This window comes from Lampetra fluviatilis, chromosome 10 (assembly GCF_964198595.1).
Source record: "Lampetra fluviatilis chromosome 10, kcLamFluv1.1, whole genome shotgun sequence".
Classification (NCBI taxonomy): domain Eukaryota; kingdom Metazoa; phylum Chordata; class Hyperoartia; order Petromyzontiformes; family Petromyzontidae; genus Lampetra; species Lampetra fluviatilis.
Genome location: NC_136284.1, coordinates 1246306 through 1264413, shown reverse-complemented (window position 1 = coordinate 1264413; position 18108 = coordinate 1246306). Strand labels below are relative to the sequence as shown.

Here is an 18108-nt window from a genome sequence, read left to right as displayed (position 1 = left end):
AGGTGGTGTGTGTCTGGGAGCTGATCACTGTGTGGGAGAGTGAGGTGGTGTGTGTCTGGGGGCTGATCACTGTGTGGGAGAGTGAGGTGGTGTGTGTCTGGGGGCTGATCACTGTGTGGGAGAGCGAGGTGGTGTGTGTCTGGGGGCTGATCACTGTGTGGAGAGTGAGGTGGTGTGTGTCTGGGGCTGATCACTGTGTGGGAGAATGAGGTGGTGTGTGTTTGGGGGCTGATCACTGTGGAGAGTGAGGTGGTGTGTGTCTGGGGGCTGATCACTGTGTGGGAGAATGAGGTGGTGTGTGTTTGGGGGCTGATCACTGTGTGGGAGAGTGAGGTGGTGTGTGTCTGGGGCTGATCACTGTGTGGGAGAGTGAGGTGGTGTGTGTCTGGGGGCTGATCACTGTGTGGGAGAGTGAGGTGGTGTGTGTCTGGGGTTGATTACTGTGTGGGAGAGTGAGGTGGTGTGTGTCTGGGGTTGATTACTGTGTGGGAGAGTGAGGTGGTGTGTGTCTGGGGCTGATTACTGTGTGTGGAGAGTGAGGTGGTGTGTGTCTGGGGCTGATTACTGTGTGGGATAGTGAGGTGGTGTGTGTCTGGGGGCTGATCACTGTGTGGGAGAGTGAGGTGGTGTGTGTCTGGGGGCTGATCACTGTGTGGGAGAGTGAGGTGGTGTGTGTCTGGGGGCTGATCACTGTGTGGGAGAGTGAGGTGGTGTGTGTCTGGGGGCTGATCACTGTGTGGGAGAGTGAGGTGGTGTGTGTCTGGGGGCTGATCACTGTGTGGGAGAGTGAGGTGGTGTGTGTCTGGGGGCTGATCACTGTGTGGAGAGTGAGGTGGTGTGTGTCTGGGGCTGATTACTGGGCGGGGAGAGTGAGGTGGTGTGTGTCTGGGGGCTGATCACTGTGTGGGAGAGTGAGGTGGTGTGTGTCTGGGGGCTGATCACTGTGTGGAGAGTGAGGTGGAGTGTGTCTGGGGCTGATTACTGTGTGGGAGAGTGAGGTGGTGTGTGTCTGGGGGCTGATCACTGTGTGGAGAGTGAGGTGGAGTGTGTCTGGGGCTGATTACTGTGTGGGGAGAGTGAGGTGGTGTGTGTCTGGGGCTGATCACTGTGTGGGGAGAGTGAAGTGGTGTGTGTCTGGGGCTGATCACTGTGTGGAGAGCGAGGTGGTGTGTGTCTGGGGGCTGATCACTGTGTGGGAGAGTGAGGTGGTGTGTGTCTGGGGGCTGATTACTGTGTGTGGAGAGTGAGGTGGTGTGTGTCTGGGGCTGATCACTGTGTGGGAGAGTGAGGTGGTGTGTGTCTGGGGGCTGATTACTGTGTGGGAGAGTGAGGTGGTGTGTGTCTGGGGCTGATCACTGTGTGGGAAAGTGAGGTGGTGTGTGTCTGGGGCTGATTACTGTGTGTGGAGAGTGAGGTGGTGTGTGTCTGGGGGATGATCACTGTGTGGAGAGTGAGGTGGTGTGTGTCTGGGGCTGATTACTGCGTGGGAGAGTGAGGTGGTGTGTGTCTGGGGGCTGATCATTGTGTGGGAGAGTGAGGTGGTGTGTGTCTGGGGCTGATTACTGTGTGTGGAGAGTGAGGTGGTGTGTGTCTGGGGGCTGATCACTGTGTGGAGAGTGAGGTGGTGTGTGTCTGGGGCTGATCACTGTGTGGGAGAGTGAGGTGGTGTGTGTCTGGGGGCTGATCATTGTGTGGGAGAGTGAGGTGGTGTTGGTCTGGGGCTGATCACTGTGTGGGAGAGTGAGGTGGTGTGTGTCTGGGGGCTGATCACTGTGTGGAGAGTGAGGTGGTGTGTGTCTGGGGGCTGATCACTGTGTGGAGAGTGAGGTGGTGTGTGTCTGGGGCTGATCACTGTGTGTGGAGAGTGAGGTGGTGTGTGTCTGGGGGCTGATCACTGTGTGGGAGAGTGAGGTGGTGTGTGTCTGGGAGCTGATCACTGTGTGGGAGAGTGAGGTGGTGTGTGTCTGGGGCTGATCACTGTGTGGGGAGAGTGAAATGGTGTGTGTCTGATTGCTGATTACTGTGTGAGGATAGTGAGGTTGTGTGTTAGTCGAGTATGTAATGCTACCCATTTTTTATATTCCTTTAATCAGTCTACACATAACGTACAGCACGCACACATGCCCCTTGCCTGCAGGGTTCTGGTGGAATATTAAAATAAATATTGTGTCCTCGAATTTTCCATTTAATCCCCGTTACAAAGACGGCCGGTGCCTTTACTGCGCAGTGATCAGGTCATGGTAGCAACAGCTCTTCAAAGTGCCGTGTGCAGACCACATCCACAACAAATCCTCAGGCTTGGTCAGAGCTGGAGATAAACCAGGACCATCATGTCTTGCTGTCGAGAAAGACCTTGTTTGGCCAGGGCATGGCTGAAGCAATCCGAGGAGATGAAGCGCTTTGAAACGTCCTGTCCACAGTTGATGCAAACAATAATGATGTGTACAAGTGTGTGTTTGTGTCTATATGTGTGTGTACCTGTGGGTTTGTGCACATGTGTTGATTTTGTTTTTGTGTATCTGTGTGTGCTTGTGAGTTTGCGGGGCTGTACATGTATATGACTTTATCTTCGTCTGTGCAGTGTGTCAACATCATCATTGGGGAGGCAAAGGTGACCGGGGGTGGCGCTGGAAACTCACTCTCTCGTGTACCTTGCCAGCCTTAATAACTGCTCGCTAACAGCACTTGCTCTCCAACAGTCTGTTAAAGGCTAAATGTGTGATCTTTGTCTTTTTGTTTTCTGTAGCCGGAGGAGGAGGTGCCAGCCCTTGGTGGCCATAAATTTCGTGTGCGGACCCTCCGGAGGCCTAAGCCGTGTGGGGTGTGCCGGCAGCTTGTGTCCCAGCATGCCACCTCCTGCCGCAGTGAGTACACATCGGCCCCCTGCACTCATACCCATGCACATCCTCTCCCACCAATTGCACATGTACACACACACATATGCAGCACCATACACATACACGTGCACAACTCATTCCGCACATGCACAATACCCGTGAACAACCTAATCCGCCAATTCCACAAGTGTACAAGTACGCAACTCAATCACCCTCTTACACACATTTACCCACCCGTGTCCATTCACCCACCTACCCCCTAACCCACCCACTCAAGCACTCGCCTAACTGCCCGCCCACCCTTTTCTCTCTCCCCAGCCGCATGCACTCGCACTTAGATTCCCGCCCACCTGCAGATGTGGCTTCAATTATTGGGCGAGAGCCCCGCAGCGCTGGGCTGCTGGCCATGTCACGTGGGTCAGGCTTGTGGGTCGCTCTGAGGATTTTGCGGTTTTGCTCTGTCTCCGCTGCTGCCACTATTGCAGTTTGTGTGGTTCCGGAGCCAAGTGCATAAGCCTGTGCACAGCAGTGACGTCCTCGCAGATATTGATTCATTACAATTATTAGCGTTTTTTACAACTTTAATATAGCACAAATTCTACCGGGCATAACAAACTTTAAGGCGTACACATGGAGTTTAAGTGTGTACGTTATGTATGTATATTGAACTTCTTTCACACCGTGTGTAGCCAACCATGCAGAGCTGAAGAGTGGTTGAAGATTGATGCAGTCCATTGCAAAGATGAGTGCCCAATGAAATAAATACCACACCGGTGCGTGCTAAGGATATAGAGATTGATATCGCAAATAGTCCAATCTATAAAACCTTCAGGAGCAGCTGAACTACCAACACAGGTCATAACATGCATCACTACTTCGTAGCGCCGTATTTGTTATTGAATGACGAATGGTTTTCTTCGCAGGCAACTTGCAGAAATTGCACGGCTGATGAATCACTGCACTGCAGGCCTTGGCACATCAATGCAAATCACAGGGCCGCGATAAGCATTGAACGCACAGCAGACGTGTGTGATTTATGCAACGCGGCTACAAATGCATGGCAGAGTTTTGATTTTAGATTGAATGAATGCATCTCACCGGCTGGTTGTCATATTTAAATTCTTCATTGTCTTTATTACACAGGTTAGGCATTGTATCCTTTCTAAATTGAAAACTCATTTCTTTAGAACTGCTTTTTGTGTGTTCAGTATGTTGTCCTGCCCCCATACCTCCGATGAGCATGGTTGCATATGTACGGTGTGAAAGAAGTTCAACATACATACATTGTAAATAATCAAAGAAGCACTCTCATTGTTACACATAGATAACGTTTCATCATGGTGGATTAGGAGTGATACACCTGCAAATAGAAAGTAAGGGTTATTGTTTCACAACCTCAACATTAAATGAATTAGCATCGGCATATGGGGTTTCTGGACCGGTGTTTTCCATTAGTCTTCTTTGTAGACGGTGTATATCTATGGTTTCACTATCCACAATCGACTATCATAGTACATCTATACACATTTTGTAAAGATATTGTTGTACTCCACTGAACAGGTCCCCAAGGTGTTTGTGGATTATTCTCACCGAGAACATTGGGCAACACAGTAGTAGCATGCGTCTAACAGGCCCAACTCTGTTGTTGTAAGACATTTGTTTTTAAGGCCCTTCTTCTTTCGTATGGCTGATGTAGATGCAGAGCAACAACGACAATTTCATATTCAGGTGGTCAAGCCCAAATAGCGGAGTGTATTACTGTGATGTCTCCTTTGTATTTGTGTATTGGGCATTGGATCATTATATGTTGTACAGTCTAGTCTGGAGAACCACCACATTCGCACACTGGAGAGTTTTTAATTTTCCATTTGTGCATCAGGTGTCTGCATCATCTGCCATGGTGTGTGCACTGGATGCGGATTAGGGTTTGTGTGTGCATGTGGCCATTGGGCAGTTGGACTGAAAAGTGTATTATTTTAGCTTATTTTTAAAGAGTAGAACAGGCCCTGTGTTTGTTATTTTTTGGACACCTTGAATCAACACATCCGGAATGTGAGCAACAACGATACATATGAAGTGGATGATGAAGCGCGTCTAAATACGATTCTTTACCTTTTCATATTAAATTAATACATTGAGGTCATATGCACATCTTGTTAAATCTGTTCACTTAATCAGTGAGGCATTTCCAATGGGTACACAATCACAGCTGTGCCGTTTATTCCAACCAACCTATTATCTCCACTCATTATGTGCGGCTGAGAGCTCTAAATGACACCTAATTGTGCAGGTTAGTAGTGCGCGCCCCTTGCCCGGAAGGCATGGGGGAGTTGGGTCGAGATGGCGGGCGGTGACATTAGCCGCTGAGTTCTCGGCAACGTCCCCAGCCCACGGTCGGTGTCGGGCGGCCCCTACTGGCTGCCAGCTCCCGGGCTTCTGCAGCTCACCACTGCCAGTGAGCAGCACCGCTAACTGAGCCAAACAACCCAGTGTCCCAGCCATACACCCCAGTGTGCCAGCCATGCAGCCCAGCGTCTATACAACACAGTGTCCCAGCTATGCAGACTCGTGTCCCAGCCTTGCAGCCCAGCATCCCAGCCATGTAGACCAGAGTCCCAGCCATGTAGCCCAACCAACTCATTATCTCCCAGCCATGCAGTTCAGTATCCCAGCCATGTAGCCCAGCGTCCATACAACCCAGTGTCCCAGCCATAAAGCCCAGTGTCCCAACTGTACAGCCCAGTAAATATGGCTTTGCAGCCCTTGTAATGTTCACGAGGGCATGCAATGCTGTCACCTCTGGGCCCCTGGAATGGATCGATGGGCGCCCATCGAAGGACAAGAGACTAAGCGGGACATGTAAACATTGACACTGTAGCATACCTTGCATGCCTCTGTATTTGGACTTGGGAGAAACATCCGCTTGCAGTATTTGTTGTTCTGCTGACAGTTGGCTTAATGAAAGACATCTGAATAAGGTCATGATTTTTGTTACGTATTAACGGGAGAGACAACCACAGTCACATGCACTGCCAATAGCTGGTGTACAATTTTGACCTTATACGGCCCGCATTTATTTTGTAAGTGGATGAAAATGGGGCCCTGGAAATTGTAATAATTTTCCTCTGGATTGTGAGTCAGCCTTGTGGCTTGCAATAACATGAACGGTCACAGGGGTACAGTTAGGGGTCACTCTAGAATTGCATTAGGGTCCTGCAGGAAAGGGTCATTGAGGACATTGTAGCCGTTAGTGCTCTCTGACCCTTGCAGGATGCAGGCATAAACCTCTATGCAGCTTTAGCACTGGACACACCATTTTGTGTCGATATTTCTGTGGCTTTTCCAGCAACCCTTCCTTGCAGTCCTGCCTTGCAGTCCTGGTCAGGCTAACATGTCTCAAGATCCATAATAGAGGGGTTTTTTCGGTTAGATCGTGTAAATATAAATATGTCGTTAACCCCGCCACCGCCTGACACATGGTTAATGTTTGTCACGTAAACAAAACATGCCAATTCGTTATTAGTACCAAAAAAACTCTTATGGATAATATTGGTCGTAAAAGCCTACGTATTAAACTGATCTCTCAAGATGCCTTCATAATGTCGTGAGCAGATGTGACGTGGAACAGTCCGAAAATAAGGTCAGTGGTCTTTTAACCTGTGAACAAAAATAATTCAACCAGACATAGGGTAAATCAATATTCAATATTTCCAAAGATGCACTTTTTTATTATTATAACTGTGCTATTATTATTCATTCGTAAAGTGAGATACTCTAATGGTACATTGTAATGAGCAGCCTGCAAGGATCACCAAACAGGGCTGGTGCATTCAACATCAGATTTTGCAGCCAAAACAATCCTTTTAAGGCAGAAAGCTGTACAATGGCACTCCACACGCTGCTCACTTCTCTGGAATCCGCTAGGGGGGAGCTGAAGCACAGAACGACCCCAAACAAGGCCTGCCGCGCTCGCTGCCGCACGCTGACCTGTAGCTGGCCAGCAGGGCGGGTGGAGCAGCACTGAGGGCCGTGCGCGGTGGCCGGTGGAGTGCATGGTGCGAATACAAAGACAGTTTCCCCATATAGCCTCAATATACTGTTGGGGCAAGTGCTGTCAGCGAGTAGCACCTATAAAGGTCGGCACGGCAATCAATGGGGTGGGTGGCCAGTACCACGCCCGGCCGCCTTTGTCTCCCAAGTAGCCAAGTTTACACAACGCATTAGGTACTCATTTTGAGGCTGAGTCGACCTAGGAGAGGCCGAGGACCTGTTCAGATAATCGTCACCGGTGTTGGTCGTGAGCAGGAATCGAACTCGTGTCGCCGGGTTCGTAGCACAGTGTGCTAACCGCTGTGCAGGGTGCACATTCACAGCCTGGAGCTCCAGGTGTCAGCCCTTCTCTAGCACCACCCTCAGCTTGCGTTTGCCAATCTCTGCTGTGTCAATATTCTTTGAGAGGTGATCCAGAAATGTAATGTGGCTCGGGCCGGGGCTGGTGCAGAGCTGTATCCTTGACCGTGGCCTGAGAGGTCAGAGACTGCAGAGTTTGTGTCGATGTCATCGCTACTGAGCAGATAACCAGAGTAGTGCTACTGTTGCCACCATTAACCGTTTTTCCAGGATCATGCTCCTTTTGAGGTAGCTGTCCTGGGAAATCTATAAGTCTTTCCAGAACATTAAAATCCCGTTTTTTTTAATATGATAATAATTCACCACTTAAAACAATTAATTCACTTATAGTTCTCCCATATTCTGGTATTGTGAGATTGTATTTTTACCATGATATATTCTGGTTTTCTTCTACCTCAGATGTGGCAACCGTAAGTGGCACCCAGAGTGCTTGCCACAGCAGCGACGCCGTGAGCAGTGTCTCCATGGTGATTATTCACTGTGACTCTAATGTGCTTATTTGTAAGTCTTTCCATCAAAATATTAATTTTCATATCTTACTTTTTCATTGTTGCAGCCTGCAAGTTCACCTGCCACAGAAAATGTGAATCCAAGGTAAGACTGTGGAGTTTTTCATTCTATTATGTGTGCATCCATGTTCTGAGATACTGTCCTCAGGCCACGTGCGGTGGGGTTAAAGTGTGAGTACTGCCCCCCTCTTCAAATTACCCCTTATAGGGGATCTCTCCCTGGTGGAGGCCATTGTAGCAGCAGTGGCGTAAGCAAGAAATTGCAGGGCTACGCCTTTACCTTTTGCCATTACCATGTTGTATAACATCTTGACTATCCAGTCTTGATAGCGGTCTGGAACATCTGCGATGTTCTCATTCTTAGAGCCGAGTTGTTCTACGCAGTGGAGTTAGACTATTAAAAGTTAAACTGTTTTATTTAATGTAATGTATAGCAGCTAAATACCCTGAACGCATGTTTCTAAATGTGGAGGGTAAAAACCGGAGGACCTGGAGAAAACTCCACACGACCACAGGGAGAACATGCAAACTCCAAATATACAGGCATCAGGGTCAGGATCGAACCCACGACCTCCTGCTTACCAGGCGAGGTAGTTAACATCTCGCCACTACAAGTTAAGGGGTACCCATGGCAGAGGCAGTGGCCGTCTTCCTGGGGCCAGCGCCGGGTGTGTGAACTCAGGGTCGAACTCGGGGTCATCTTCACATCCTGTTGTGAAAAAAACTTCGCGTTTGGCAGGAAGTGAAAGGTGCGTGAGTTTGCCATTGCTCTTTACCGACAGCAAAATAAGAACCCCCGATATGAGGAAAGTGAAGTGAAACAGAGTCAAGCTAATGGACCCGTCCCACCTAACGTTCACCGTAAGACATGTTCTACGATCGGACTGTGTATGCCAAATGAGGAAGACGAAACGCACAAATAATAACAAGCACAACATCCCCTGAGCTACAAATAAAAACAAATGAAATCTCGAGCATCAAGGAGTGTAATCAGGCTTGCTAAATATTATTTGTTTGTGTAACAATCACAAAAGTGTGTTTATTTCAGCATTGGCCTTATAAAACCAAACAAAGCAAACTGTGTCATTGCATCGTAACCGTGGCTTCCTCCAACTAAACACACAGCGAGCCACACACTCACATATTTACTAAGCCCCTGCCTTATTCACAGTTTTTAGCAATATGAGTTTTAGTGGTGAAAAGAGAATCAAGGTTGGCATATACAGGATACATCCGAAGAGGATCAGCTGAAGACGTGACGCAGGTGATGCTACAAGGGAACATGAAAGGGAAGAGGGGGAAGAGGAAATGGATCAGTTGATGGAACAGGGTGAGACAGAGACATGGGAGACGCTGAAACACACAAACGGTGGAGGGCATCTGCCATGGGCATCAACCCTCGGCCGCGGCTATGAGGGTGACACCGGACAGCGAGATGGCAAAGAATGTGGCGACATTAATGTGCCATGCGAAATTAAGTAGTGATAAAAAAATGTTGCCCCTCATTGAATTACTTAATTGGCAGTGGTTTGTCGACGGATCCCATAGACCTGCACACGCACGGCGCACCATGAGAATAATGACGCGCCCGTGCCGTGGTGCACCGAGCTCCCCGGGGTTATCGCAGCAGGACACGCATCTTGAGGTCATCGCAACCTCATCCATCGTGGTGCGTTTGGAAGGATCTATCAGGCGATGTCACCTCCTCCTCGTCTCCACGGCTCGCAGGCGCCTCGCCACAGACCAGACAGGCTGGTTTGGGTTTTATTGCCACTCGCGCCACCACAACGCATCGATACCACCTGGATTTGTACCCACCTCCTGCTTCTCACGCCATCTCTTGGCCACCTGGTGCCACCCGGGGCAGGTGGACAGCCCGTGGCATGGCGTTGGTTGGCTTCGGCCCTGGTGCAAGGAAAGGAATGGGACCTTCATGTTTAATGTCTACCTCCTCTATAGCTCAGCGCCTGGCCCCCCTCCGGTCCATGGGTCCTGGTGCAGTTGCACCGACTGCACACGTAATAGCTTATGCCACATGTGGACATTTTGTGTGAAAGGTTGCTTGAGCTACAGTAAATATATAAAATAACAACTTGCAAGACATGTCGACTTCACAGCTGAAGTGAACGGTTTAACCGATTGGGGGAGGCGGATCCCCACAATACATCACAGTGCTAGATAACAGTCGGGCACCTGAAACAAAATATCGTCTTAAATCTCGTGTGCATTCGCGTATCGACATTCGTGTCAAGCTTAGCCATGTCTCATCCACGGTGCGGCATGTGTGTCATTTATCCTTGGGTGTCATGGGGAGTTCTGTGCACGATCTGTGCTCCTGATGAGTATTGACTCACTTAAATCCCGAGACATGCTTTGTTGCACGGTGTGCGGCTAAGTGCTCCAAATCGCTCGTAAGAGGAGCGCACCCACGTGGCTCAGCCACCAGGGGAGAGCGCGGTGCCATGTGGTTTTGTGGCGCTGGCTGAGGCGGCCTTGCACCTGCACTTCTGGATGTGGTCGTTTGCAGCTTTCACGAAACCAATCCTGACCACTTACACTTGAGTCACTGTCCTATTTGGAGCAAAATAATTAAAAAAGCACCAGTTTCCTGTCATTATTCAGTCTTGCGCATAACAAGGAAGTGGTTTAATCAACCATGGCGTGCCAACAGGCCACTTGCACGGAAGACAAAACACCTGCCCCGAGGCAGAGCCAGCGCAAGCCCGACATGGACAGGACACGAGCTTCCGTTAGCGCTCCTAGCGAACGTGGGTGTCGAGAACACTCCTGCCAGGGTCCTCATGTCCTCTTAAGCGCGCCTGGCTTTTACATTACTGCACTTTAAAAATAATTCAGACTCATCAGATTTGTTTTGAAAAATTGTAGATCTGAGAGTAGCTGGATATTATCAAAAGTTTGAGCTCCTCATTTGGATCCCAATCGGCAAACGGACATTTTCTCTGCGTGCGCAGATTGTGCAATCACCGCGAGTTGCATTGTTTTTGCTTGCAGCCCTTTCACATCAGGCATAAGGAAGACATTGATCTGTCTGCTCGTTGGCCTGAAGAGCTCAGCCGGTCCGGAGGGAGAAGGCCGGGCGCGTGCACTGAAATGTAGCAGCCATGGGGGGTGGCGTGGGTGGGGGGAGGTGGTGGGTGACGATTTTGGGCAAATGGGATCTTTCATTCCCTCGCTTGGAAAACATGTTTTTTTGCTACACGAGCAGATTCTTGCTACGTGAAATAACAGGCACAATAAAACATTATTGGACTGAGTATTTTTAAATGTTGGGGTTGGGGGGGGTGCGGGGGTGGATTTGGTGATGGAGCTGATTCCAGGAGGGAGCCAGATCCAGACGGGCGATGGAGAACGCATAAGCGTCACAGTAAAAGCAAAGCAAAGGGTCAGCCAAGACATCTCGTCCGCATCGCCTTCAAATACATACTTCCCATACTTGTGAGACTTGGAAATTTAGCAGGACTCGTACTAATTTAGTGACGTTTAAGAGACGGACACAATTGATATTTATAAAAGCACCGTTGTCAGGTTGGGACCACCCTTGTGGACGAGTACTATTGCATAATAAGTACAGACACCACAGTCCGTAAAACATTCCTTTTGTCACATTTAAACATTACACTTGGCTGGAGATTGCTGTGCGTAGAGGCGCATGCGTGCCTGCCATGCCTGAGACATCCATTGAGCGCGAATGCCATGGGGTACGGCAGGGTGGCACATCCAGCCGGCCAGCCGAGTGGACGAGCGCTCCCATTTCTACGGGAAGGAGGGAGGGGAGTGTATGGGAGGGAGGTGGCCAGATTTCTTTTTTGGGCGTGCTGCGAGCGGAGTTTTTGGCGCGTTGCTTCCCCTCTCTGTGGATAAACAAGTGTGGGGAGCTCACAGCTGGAGGGTGCTAAGGGGCTGGGCACGCTCCCCGCCACCGCTGCACGCGAATGTTTTACGCATGTCCCAGTCTTTGTGGGCAAGTGAAACGGAGTCGACCAGACAGAAGTGAGACTCGCCTTCCATCCCCTGTCACTGTGATTTGCTGGCCAGGCGAGGTTCCATCTGCCCCAGCTTGGTAAGTCACTTCTTGATTTTGCCGCGGAATAATGATGCAGTTTGTAGTTTTATACTTTTGTATTATTTGTTGGTGAGGTATAAATCTACGAATGTTAAGTTTATCTGCAGTGCGCTAAGCCGTGCTGCACTGATTTCTTGCGGACTGAAATATGTGGCTTTTTTCTGCACTAAAGGAACTGTTCACGCTGTGATAGATTTTATGTTATAAAATTTTGGCGGCGCCGTGTGCATCGTTTGAAGTGATTGCTCAACTTGCACACATGGAAGGAAGCACACGAGGAACAAAGCAGTGTCTGCTTGAATGGGGCCAGTGTCAGCGTTGGGATGCGTCAGAGACGACCGAGTTGTTTTCTTTTCATTACGTGGCTCCACTTGTCCTATTGAACATGAAACGGACACGTGAGGAGGAGGTGAGATGAGGGCAGTGGAGGGGATATGTCTGGCTGGGAGTTGAGAATGTGGGGCCTTGGACCACGACCCCGACAGCGCAGTAGTGTGGATCACATGGCGAGCAAATTCGGTAACATCGCAGTGAAAAAAAGCTTAAATGCGCTACGGGAATGGAGTTGAATTCAACTTTAATTGTGGTTGTTTTACGCTGATGTGGGAATCTCTGAAGGTGCGATTAGGGGCGCTTGGGGATATTAGTGTTCACCAGGAGTGTGGTGACGTCTGACGTGATATTTGTTGGCGACGACCCCGAGCGTCAAGTCAAATATCAGGCAGCCGTCTCTCCGTGGTCCTCATTTGTACGCGGCACTCAATGAGGTCACCCCTTCGTTGAGCTGACACCTTGTAAATCGCACCAGCGCAGGATTAGTGTTGTTGACAAATGGATTTAGAGGAATAATTCAGTGCGATTTTCCTGCTGCCAGAGACGACTTCACTCGATGTTCACCGGGCTTAGCGCGTAGAATGTGCTGCCTCGTGATCGCGGGTGCTTTGGATCAAGCTGGCCTACGTATATGTTTTACATTTAAATTTGATGTAATTAGGGTGGAGTCCTCTTGACATTTGCAACACGAGTGGAAGAATGACAGCTTGTCAAGTACGCTAGAATCACAGGCAGCGCATCCGCACCATAGCAGTGCGAACATGATACCTGCCAAATCATCTCACCTGAAACCCCCGCAGAGGCTGGGAGCTTCGAGCTGTACGCGCCTTTGTGCTCCCGCGCTTTGTGATGCTTCAAAGACAAGGGCTGCCATCTCTGCTGCCACTTTTCCCAAATCATTTATCTGCAGTGGTCTTATAGACCACGACAGAAAGGCCGTTATGCAAAGTGTGGTGGCTTTATCGTTTATCAGGTAGCCTGCAGAGAGGAATCCTGTGCACGTGGTGGAAACATTTACTCTCATTTAGCTGGGCTGACGTTTACAGACGGGCCAGCTTTGCTGGGGGTTTGGAAATAAGTTTGGACACCTCACCACCCTCTATTTGGTACTGTTACAGGCTAGAGGATCTCTCCCATACTCTAGACAGGACAGCGAATTGTTGACACTCAGATATGGTGGATCATTGTTCTCATAGACAGACCACAAACAGGGATCTCGCACTCAGGCAGCCTAAACATCGGTGACATTCTCTGGGTCCAGCAGCTGTAGTCATGCGTTCCCACGGTCCCCCTTGTTGACACGAGGACAATAAGATCCACGGCGGGTTCAATGCAAGGAAAATCATATTCCACGTGAGCGACCTGAATGCGCACACTCGCAATACAAAGTGGTCCGTCACTGGCGCTCGCTCGCTTATTGTGCCTGAGGAACTGTAAGGTGCAAGGGGCCAGCACCTACGCACGCACAGGCCGAGCCGGCCATGGCGTGGACAGCGCGCCGGCGAGGCCCGAGCCCGGCATGTTTGCATTCCCCGCCACCCCACGCCTGGGAGCCCTTGAGCTCTGAGCATTCCTCAGATGCTTGGGTCCGATAAGGTCAGGTCGAAGGAGGCCCCCCGACAGTGTTGTTCGCGCCAACAGAAACACGTTCGAGGGCCAGCGTCGTTCAACAAGTTCCCATTCGTTTTTTGCCATAATTGTGGAAATAAATCCTTAAAACAACCGAGCACGTTTACACGAAGTGAGATCAACTATGAAAATACGACATGTTTCAAACACAGGCCGGCGTCTGTTAGGTGGGCGCTCTTGCAAGTTGCACGGGGACGCTGTGAACACACGGGCGGCACGGCGAAACGCGGGGAGACGCGGGGAGATGATCTCGCGTCCGTCCCCGCGCCGCTTGTCACCGAAGAGTCCCTAGCAGGGAGAGCAGTCATTCTGCCGTGGTGGAGTTGCTTTATAAGTCACATGTCTGGGGAGGGAGGGGGCTCTCCCCCCACCCAGTGTGTGACTCCTCACCGAGACTGTGCCCTCGAGACTTTCACGTGCCGAGTTCAAGATCAGGGACCGGTGGGTTGTCGAGTGCGTGTGTTTGACACATTCTGATTGTGCATTGTAACGTCTGCTCCAGGTGACTACACACAGCAGGTTCCTTGATCATGCAAAGCATCACTCGGGCAATAGAACCAAACATCGCAGTGCAGGACCTTCATGAGAAGGAACATTGAGATGCTCTGAGGCTTTCTGGGTAAACAAAGCTAATTATATCATACTAAAAAGCAAGGCTGTGGTATTCTTTACCTTTATTGATACAAATTATCCTGAGTGCTTTCAAAGAGAACACCTTTGTCCTTCATGAGTAGCGTGCAATGAATAACTGAAGCTGTAGCGTGTTACAGCAGTCGTACGTTTCTCTTAAACACAAGCTTGTGTGCACTGTACATGCCTGTGAGACAGGATCACCTTGTAAATAATTTAAAACATTGCACTCGTGAGTCCCAGCTTTGGAATTTGCAACCGGGATTGGCATTCGTCCAAAATGTTTAAAGTTCACGAAGGTAATTGCCTAACTCTCAAAACGAATTAACCGCCAGCCCATCAGCGCAGAAGGTTTGCTAAAAATAAAAATTTGCGAGGCAGTGCTCCTGGTGGAAAGGTTTAGTTCCATAGCGACGGACATTTGCATAACGGGTTTTGTTTTTATATATATGGAGCGTGTTGTACGGCATGTTATCCGACGTTTCGCTCCGCGTGCTGGGAGCTTTTGTCACTGCTTCAGTGCCAGGAGCTGAAAGCTCCTCTGTGCGGTGCAGCGCGGCATGCGGTGCAACCCGAACACGCGTCGCAGCACCGTGCAGCACGATTGCGCAGCACGACCGCGACAACCCGCGTAGTCGTAGTCGGGCCTAAGAGAGCCACACTTCCTTCGACTTCTGGCCACGCCAACGGTGCCACTTGTGCCAACCATTCAGGGACACACTATTTTAGCGAATGCTTTTACACGTGACTCTCAAACAGTTAGTGTGCCCGATACACAAGAGAAGTAAATAATGAAATTCGTGCACATGTACTTGAGTGTACGTCAGCCCAGGTAGCCACAGGGTCATGTTGCAACAGCCTCCTGCAGCATGTGCAGGGCAACCAGTCCACGTGGAGGGCAATCAGTCCACGTGGAGGGCAACCAGTCCACCTGGCACGCCCTGATACACTTAACAGTCTTGAGATGATGTTGTGCCGTGTGCGCCACGTGAGAATGTTTGTACGCGTTCTGGGAAATAAATTATGTGCCACTTCTTACTCAACTTGTAATTTCCCGTGAAGCAAAGGGGAGGGCCTCGCTGGCTGGTCAGCCAGGTGCTGAAAGTTGGCGAGTGTTGGGAGGATCTCCATCTGGTCCTGTGGCTCCTTGTTCTACAGCCACAGCGGCGATCCCTGCGAACACGGGGCATGGGACTCTGCAAGATGCTGCAGGCATATTTACTGCGTAGGAAAGCAAAGTATGCGGGATTGTTGGCGTCTCTTAGATCCCATTTTTTATAATGCTGAGGGGATTGAAGAGATGCCACATTTTTTTGTGTTTACTCGAACTCTTGTTGAGGATAATCTTAAGTAAAAATTCACAAGAATTATAGTTGCTGAATGTGAATGTGGCTCTTCAACATGTGTTTACATGGTGGGCAGGGTAAGCTGGAGGTGGGGGGGAGTTTTCGTGAGCTAGCGAGGGCCAACTGCTAAATTCTTACACCGCTGCCTCTCTGGTGCAATAAAACTACAAAGAAATAGTTGGTGTTCAGTATTTTCCAAAATGCATTAAAATTTAAGAAAAATCGCTGCAGTGTAATTTCATAATTTTCTTGACTTAAAGCTTTCGTGACTGCAGGAATTCATATTCTTTAGGTCTTTCGGTAAAGCCACGTAGATAGAAAAATAATAATACAAATATCACGACGTTTCGATCGCAACACAAGCAATCGTCATCAGGTGAAAAAATATAGCGGGAGAGCTGCTGAGGCAGGATGTTATAAAGGTTTGAGATGGGTGTAGCCCAAGGGTCATAAGCGAAGTGGGCGGGGCTAGATATTCAATTTGCATGTTAATGTAAGATCGGAGAGCTGGGAGGTGGCCATTGTATTGTGAGAGATTAGCATGTCAATGTAAGCAAAACGAACAACAATTTTACAGAAAATTTCAGGAGCATTGCATTCAATGAATCTGAGAATGGAACGGCAGGTATCTGTGCGCACGTTGTTGTTTACATATAAAACTTGGGGGATGCAATCGCAGGATTTACGGCAAACAACAGACACTGAGCGATGAAGGTCGGCTCCGCAGCTGGGCCTGGGTCCCTGCTAATGTGCGTGTTTGTCAGCTGACCCGAGTGCCCCCTGTACCTCGCTGTGTTGCAGGTCGTGACCCCGTGCACCCCTCCGGTTAACTACCAGTTGGTGAGTGTCTGAGCTGTGTCAGCCACACTGCGTGGGGTGGCCTTTTGAGCAGCGGGGTGGGGGGGGTTAAAAATAAATTAAGACTTCCAAGTTCATGCAACCAGCTGCTGTCATAGAGTCTATGGATTGAATAAAGCACCGTCTACCGTCTACTACCTGCATGTCAGCAAACTTAGTGGCACAGCTGCAGAGCTGCTGCACCGCTCGTTCTCTGGAAATATTTCACCGTAATCACGCGCCCCCCGCGGTGTGCGCCTGCGTCGCTTCGTCTCGGTGTTTAATGTTTGTCGAGTGTCGACGTGACCAATCGTCACGCGTTGCCGAGAATCCAGCGGAGCCGTGGCAGCATGTTCCACCCGACGCTCTTCTGCTCCCCCCCCCCAGCAGAACCCCCCACCAATTCACACAGGAGGCTCTTGGCGCATGACCGTCGTGTAAATTTGGAGATTTCGGCCGTCGTTGCTGAAAGCCTAATAACGAATATCGGTATATGACACTGGGAATCAATAGTGCATTATTTTGCGGCACGTGATCATTTCAAATGTTACAATGAGGGCTGCTGTTGTCATCGAAAAATGGCAGGACGTATAAATAATAATGATAACAGTAAACATTCTTAATCATTTAAAGGGCAGCATTTAAAGTATTTCAATAGTGGGTTTTGTTGGATTCCGGAGCATGAAACTGCTTTACACAGGTCGGCGAAGGTTGGTGCCACAAACATGATTGCTCCCAGGTCACAGCTGCCGCATTCAGAAACTAAAACCACACTGATGACATTTCAAACAGACTCCCATACACAAACTCTCACAGAGACCCCACACAACAGCTCGGTCTTTGTTCGCCACGCCACTGTCCATGCAGCTTGCCGTGCTGTGCAATATATATTATTGCAATATGCGCAAAATTTACCACCATAATCATCGGCAGCAGCCATTGTCTATCCACTGCTGGGTGAAGGCCTCCCCCTGCTATCACCAACCCTAATGGTCCCTGCGATGCCACATGCAATATTTAGCTGGGCTGTGGTGGCTATGCACATATTGTGAAACTTCCTCCCCGTGGGCGGCGAGCTGCCACACCCTGGCTGGCAAGGAGAAAGCAGTGCAGCAGAGCGTGGACTATTACCATCTATCCCTTCTGTATGGGATCGAGTGTTGCTGCCTCGCGTACGTGGGATTGCTCGAGGTGCTTCACTCTTTACCCACATATATGAACACTCGTTAATTGACTGAAAACATTAATATATAGAGGACTGCAGAGCTTCGGAAACTGTTGGCGTCATCTCACCGCCTGGCTGCCTTCCGATGTTTCGATTAACGATCCAGGTTCCATAACGTCCCATTGCTTCTATTAACGAAACATTTTCGATGAACGACATGGTTTACGATATCACGCGGCCACCAATTTCAGCCAATCGGAGTGCTCCTAAGTGGACTCGGCAGACCTCGGCCAATCAGCGAATCCATTTTATGAGCGTTTTGAGACCA

The 18108-nt window shown here is 49.6% G+C and overlaps 1 protein-coding gene across 7 annotated transcripts in view; it reads left to right on the top strand.

Annotated features, from left to right (window-relative positions):
* The window catches only part of LOC144934394 (tensin-3-like), an 88633-nt gene that overhangs the window by 32613 nt on the left and 37912 nt on the right, over nt 1-18108 (top strand). For 5 of the 7 annotated variants that reach the window (XM_078860111.1, XM_078860108.1, XM_078860109.1 and 2 more), the window contains exons 2-4: nt 2747-2864; nt 7804-7841; nt 16580-16618. In XM_078860111.1, coding sequence (XP_078716237.1) covers nt 2747-2864; nt 7804-7841; nt 16580-16618 — 195 coding nt within the window. Of the gene's footprint in view, nt 1-2746; nt 2865-7803; nt 7842-11607; nt 11838-16579; nt 16619-18108 lie in introns of those variants that run through there. The other 2 variants (XM_078860112.1, XM_078860114.1) reach the window with 2 other exon arrangements.